At 39.4% G+C, this 5,301-nt stretch overlaps 1 protein-coding gene across 5 annotated transcripts; it reads left to right on the top strand.

The window, feature by feature from the left end:
* Nucleotides 1–3,091: 3,091 nt before the first annotated feature.
* LOC147429676 (uncharacterized) lies at nucleotides 3,092–5,054 on the top strand. Of its 5 annotated transcripts, none has more exons than XM_086495926.1 (7): nucleotides 3,092–3,282; nucleotides 3,743–3,780; nucleotides 3,845–3,946; nucleotides 4,027–4,142; nucleotides 4,224–4,304; nucleotides 4,463–4,523; nucleotides 4,613–5,054. In XM_086495926.1, the coding sequence occupies exons 1-7, from the start codon at nucleotides 3,219–3,221 to the stop codon at nucleotides 4,730–4,732; spliced, it is 582 nt and encodes a 193-aa protein (XP_086352052.1). In that variant the 5' UTR covers nucleotides 3,092–3,218; the 3' UTR covers nucleotides 4,733–5,054. The 5 variants fall into 5 exon arrangements, with proteins under 5 accessions (XP_086352052.1, XP_086352054.1, XP_086352053.1 ...); XM_086495928.1 differs by having other exon boundaries at nucleotides 3,097–3,282; nucleotides 3,869–3,946; nucleotides 4,460–4,523; XM_086495927.1 differs by having other exon boundaries at nucleotides 3,097–3,282; nucleotides 3,866–3,946; nucleotides 4,460–4,523.
* Nucleotides 5,055–5,301: the final 247 nt, after the last annotated feature.

The following is a 5,301-nucleotide window of genomic DNA, read 5'->3' as shown; positions in this document are numbered from 1 at the left end:
CACATGTTGGAAAAAAGATCCTTCGAAGGTGTTATGTGCCGTGAGGCACCACTATCCAAAATCCAATCACGATCACCTCGAATTGCAATAGTCGATGCAACCTTCGGTCCTTGGAGAGTCTTGTGAGAGGAGGATCTCCAAGTGAACAAAGGTTGTGACTGCACCACTGCTGCCAAAGAAGTCGAAGCATCTCCAACTCGCTTTGGACACTTCCTCCAATAAGGGTCCTTTTCACCACACCAATTGCAATGTTGTTCCGCCTTCAAGGCTTCTCTTTCAACATCACTCTTCTTGTCTTTGGTGTTGTTGCTTTTCTTCTTATCCTTCTATTTCCTGTTTTTGGAAGAACCTGATGTAGAAGATGTTATGAAGACACATAAAGAAGTGTGGTTAGTAATTCTTTCCTTGACTAGGAATAAAATCAGCCTTTCCATGAAGGAGGTGGACCATAATATAGACATGGCAAGATCTTCTATCAATGAAAAGAAGATAATCTTTGGATGAGGAATCTAATCTCTCTAGTACAAATGAGCCTTCATCAAGTCGCAAAGGGCTTTCTAGGTTTACCATCACATAAGAGGATGAAAATGGCTCTTCTAGGCGACCACTAAAGAGAATGAATTCAACCAAGAGATGGAAAGCTATCAAGATGAGGGTGTTAGAAAGGTATTTGAAACCGAGCTTAATGAGGACAAGCCAACCTTCTTAAGAGGGAAAATAAGGTATTCCATTGATGTGTCACCTATGGAAATTGTAAGAAATCCAAACAGTTTACTCTAGAGAGCTTCATTAACACAATCTGCTTAAGCCAAAGAGAGGAGAGAGTTGCAAGGCAATAGCAAAGGACCATGCTTCGCTATGAAACATGATACTTTGCGGTGGATTCTCTCTGTATGACATGCTAGAGTGGAACAAGGATGCATTTGGTAAGGCACTTATATTTGGCTAGAGATCAAAGCTACCTATAAAGGAACAAAGACAAAGTTCTTAATGAGCTTGGGTATTCAAAATGTATTCTCTTGGAACATGTTAATTGTAGGATATGCTCGATCTGGTTGTGGCAAGGACTAGAATACGAAATTACAACAGAGAAATTCACATGTCCATGCCATAAACTCGAATACAAAACAATCAAAGAGGAATTCAAGTTCGTAACTTGTTCTCGAACACCATGAGTATGGGGTACCCAATCACATAAATTCATAAATTAGATAGAATCGAACACGATACGCTGCCAGGGAATTGGGCAACGCGGCAGTGAGAGAGGAGAGGATGTGCACACAAGTAGGCAGCAGGTGGCCATGTAGGAGACGAGCACGGGCTGAGGGCGGTGGGCAAGCGCGCAGGAGACGGGCACGAACTGAGGTTGGTGGGCACGTGCACAGGAGACGAGTACGGACTGAAGAGTTTTTTTTAGCATAGGTTAGCTGAATAAGTCAACTCAGCATCCCCGCTTCCTTGGTTAGGGGGGTCCTCTTAGAACATTGGGCCGCTGGTAGAGGGTTCGAATACGGTCCTTTCAATTGACTAAAGGTGTAGGTGGAAGCCTCCACAGTGGCAAGAAGTTGGGTTGGGAGGGAATCCAGAGGAATCTCGAAAAGAAATGAATAAAAATAGGAGATAGCCAGTAGGAGCCTTGCTCACATAAATATGACTATGTAGTATGAAATGGACTACCGAGGTAGGGCACGACTTCCATTTCTTATAAATTTTGGAGAGACACTGTGCCGACCCCTCACCATACTTCCATATGGCACTCATGTAGACCATGCACTACACAAGCAAGATGTTTTGCAATACAAACTTCAAGTGTAGACATTACTCATAAAGTTAGTGCTTTGTCTTGATGGAGAGATTGCATGCATGCTTTTTAAAAAAAATGAGGTTTTGATTTCATAAATATTTTTCAAAAAATCTTTTATGTTTTCTTTGAATTATCTTTTTCATTTAGAAAACAACTTATCAAACAATTTATCCATAGTATCCTATTTACAAATTAATTACTATAACTATTAGCTACACATTTATACCAATTCACGCATTAACTACTATGACGACAAGGCCAACCAAGTATCAAATATTGTGAACAATACTTGATTTCATAAATATTATTCACAAAATCTTCTATGTTTTCTTTGATTTGTCTTTTTCGTTTACAAAAACTTATCAAGCAATTTACCCACAGTATCCTATTTACAAATTAACTACTATAACTATTATTTACACATTTACACCAATTCACATATTGACTACTATGACGACAAGGCCAACCAAGTAAAGACGAGGGGCTCTAAGCGCACCCACTATCGTTCAACCCCTAAACATGTGGGTGAGTGGGTGCAATCCATTATAACTAGTCGGAGCGAAGCTTCCAACGGCTTTAAAAGAAAAAAAAAAGACTAGTTTTTTGACCATTGCCTCAATCCAACGACTCTTTGAACCCGAGAGGTACCAAGGAAAAGATAATTAAGTTTGGAAGAGAGAGAGAGAGAGAGAGAGAGAGTTTTTAACACTAGACTTGTAATGAGCCGCAGAATTGGCTGAAGCCACATAAATGGCTCACATCATGATTCTAGTGAATGAAACATAACTTTCGTATATGACATCAAAATTTCATGAAACTTCTTAATTATGGGTTCAAGGTATAAGAAAGATTTCTAAGTACACAATTTACATGAAAATATTAAAAATAAAATTTTTACTTTTTTTAAATTAGCAAATTATACGTAAATTTACACTTCACTATTTATCTTGGAGAAGTAAAAAATATCGGCAGTCTTTGTATATGGATTAAAAAATCTTGGTGCATCTATCACATACATATTGAGAGACTTTTCAAAGAATTTGGGCTTGCGTAACAATGATTTGATTTACTTTCAAAATAGAATATATTTTTTTTTCATCCGCACAAATTAATTGTAAAAGATGACTATGAAAAGACATCTTTAAACCGTCATTTAAATATGTACTATTTTTTATCAACTCATATTGAGTGTTGATCATAACTCCTTGAACACATTTTCTATTTACATAACTAACATAGTATTGAAATATTTTAAGCCACAAAAGTGGCTAAGTTTTTTACAAGACTAGCGTTACCGACGCAGCCTTGATTGAACTCGTAACGAAAGAGAACCGTCTCCATCTCTATGCGAGCACAGTAAGAGTAAAAACCGCCGTCTAGTTTTCTGCACTTCCAAGTTTTTCTGTGCTGTGACATGGAGACGACGTCCGCTGCTTCGGAGATTGAGCGTCTTGAACGCAAGGTCGACATGTCTCTGGGTAATTTCTGCGATTCTCTTCGCCTTTTCCTCTATCTATAGCTAGGGTTTCGAGTGTAAGGGAGAAACCGGTGGGACTTTTCTTGTCATTCTAAGCTGTTTGTCTGACTAGTTTGTGGAGAGCAGAAGAAAGTAAATTTATTTTCATGGTAGTTTTCTGCAGAGAGTCTCTTCTTTTACGGCTCCCTTCAGTCACGTCGTTGCAGATCTGCCCCATGAATGTGGCCTCTAGAACAAGCTTTACTTCTTTGAGCATGTAGGAAAAGTGGCAGTGTAGACAAAGAGTGAGATGTTTATTGTTCATCTGTCAAATGGTAGTTCTAGCTATTTGTCGGCAGGGTTCTGAGGGAGATTAGTTTTCTTGTTTAAGAGGAATAAGCTTTGTTTGTCTGTGATCGCGTCTAAACGTTCTCAATTAGGGGTCTTGTTGGAACTTTAAATTTTTGCTCATTGCTTTGCAGATGACATCATCAAGATGCAAAAGAAGATGCAGCGCAAGGTAAACCTTCAGCTGGGTCATTTTGCCATGCTAGTCATATTTTATGGGATTATGAATTTTTCAGCAGGCTTTGCTGTCCACCCAGAAGAGAAAGAGTACCAGAAAACTGAAGAGGAAAAATACATGCCAAGATTCTGTAGCAACTCGCCCTTCAGCAGTCCAACAGGTTGAATGATCTCTTTGATCTGTGCTCAAGTACAATAGCAGTGCGAACAGATTTTGTTCTTAAGACTAAATCCTGAGCAGGGAAGAATTGCCAAATCAAGACGTGTCGGCAGAGAGTTTAACATTCTTGCACCAAGGAACACAGCACAGAAGGCTGCATATAGGAATGATAGGGCAAAAATGAAGAAAAGGAACCGGTATTGTCTTCTCACAAGCTTGAGATAGGAAGCTTTGTAGTGGAAGCATCAACCATTAATCTGCTGGAACACTTCTTTTAGGAAGCGGTCAAACAAAAATACTCGTGCATCTGGAGAAACTACCCCGAACATCAAAGTGCTTGTTCCCCATGACCTAAGAAGGTGAATATCATTTGTTGTGCTTTAACTCATTAGATGTTTAATGTTGCTGGATGTGAGGTTCATGGTAAAGTAGCACGGGTTGAGGCTCTTACTTGATTTTGACATGAAGTTTGTTGCACTTTGGATAAAATTTTTGCGGCCTTGTTTTTGTTCAGAAGGCTTTTGTCTGGAGCAAGAAAGGGTGGAGTTGCTGCTAGGTTGAGTTCCCGTTCTGAAAAGGTATCAATTTTCTGTATATGTCCAAAGGACTTGCTTTTCTAATGATGCAATTAATGTCTAATTCATCCCGTTTTTTCATGGTTCATAAGATGGAGAGCAGTGGCTCACAACGAAACTTGCAGACATTGGATTCTCGGTTCGCTAGCTTAAGCAGAGGACGACAAGTGCCTACTGGTGCAATGCGCTGGCCTGGACGTGATGGCCTTTAATTCATAGTCTCGTAAGAGTTTTTAGCACTGCTTATCTTGCGGCTTGCCTCACATTGCAGAAGAATATTGTTCATTTTTTTTGGTGAGAATTACCCTCTACGATTGACTGGACAGTTTTGTACATAGCCGCACAATGTTGGCAGGGTGTCAATGAACCCCACATGCATACACTCACATAGTATTCTTGAAACCCTAAACAGATTTTTAGAGCTCAAAAACTTGTATAGTTGAATGGACATCTCTTTGGATGTATCGCCCGCGTTCCATGATCTGTTCTGTGTTTGGCTCTGCGCATTATATGAGGTCTTTGATTTTGTGGGAATAGGTGTGGCTAAAGTCTATACAGATTTCTTTGTCCTTGATTGGTGACTTGTTTTATCTTGAAGGGTATATGGTGGTGATATTTGAGTAAAAATATTATCTGATGTGTTTGATTTTGCAGAAAGTTCATTGCATTGCTTGTTCAGATTGGTTATTTGGTGCTGGAGATCATATCTTACCTCCACATGCTGGACTTAAATTTGGTTACCCCTGGGGAGACATACACAGCTGTTTCTTATGTCAAAAGG

The sequence above is a fragment of the Adiantum capillus-veneris genome, chromosome 22 (genome assembly GCF_014529385.1).
Source record: "Adiantum capillus-veneris isolate H3 chromosome 22, ASM1452938v2, whole genome shotgun sequence".
NCBI classification, from domain to species: Eukaryota; Viridiplantae; Streptophyta; class Polypodiopsida; order Polypodiales; family Pteridaceae; genus Adiantum; species Adiantum capillus-veneris.
This window is presented reverse-complemented; position numbering and strand designations above follow the sequence as displayed.

What these genes read in the sequence shown, in the direction of transcription:
- LOC147429676 (XM_086495924.1), top strand. Translation starts at nt 3,219, where the DNA reads ATGGAGACGACGTCCGCTGCTTCGGAGATTGAGCGTCTTGAACGCAAG. An exon ending in CAAGGTCGACATGTCTCTGG is followed by an intron (nt 3,283 to 3,742) that starts GTAATTTCTGCG and finishes ATTGCTTTGCAG; the next exon opens with ATGACATCATCAAGATGCAA. An exon ending in GCCCTTCAGCAGTCCAACAG is followed by an intron (nt 3,947 to 4,026) that starts GTTGAATGATCT and finishes AATCCTGAGCAG; the next exon opens with GGAAGAATTGCCAAATCAAG.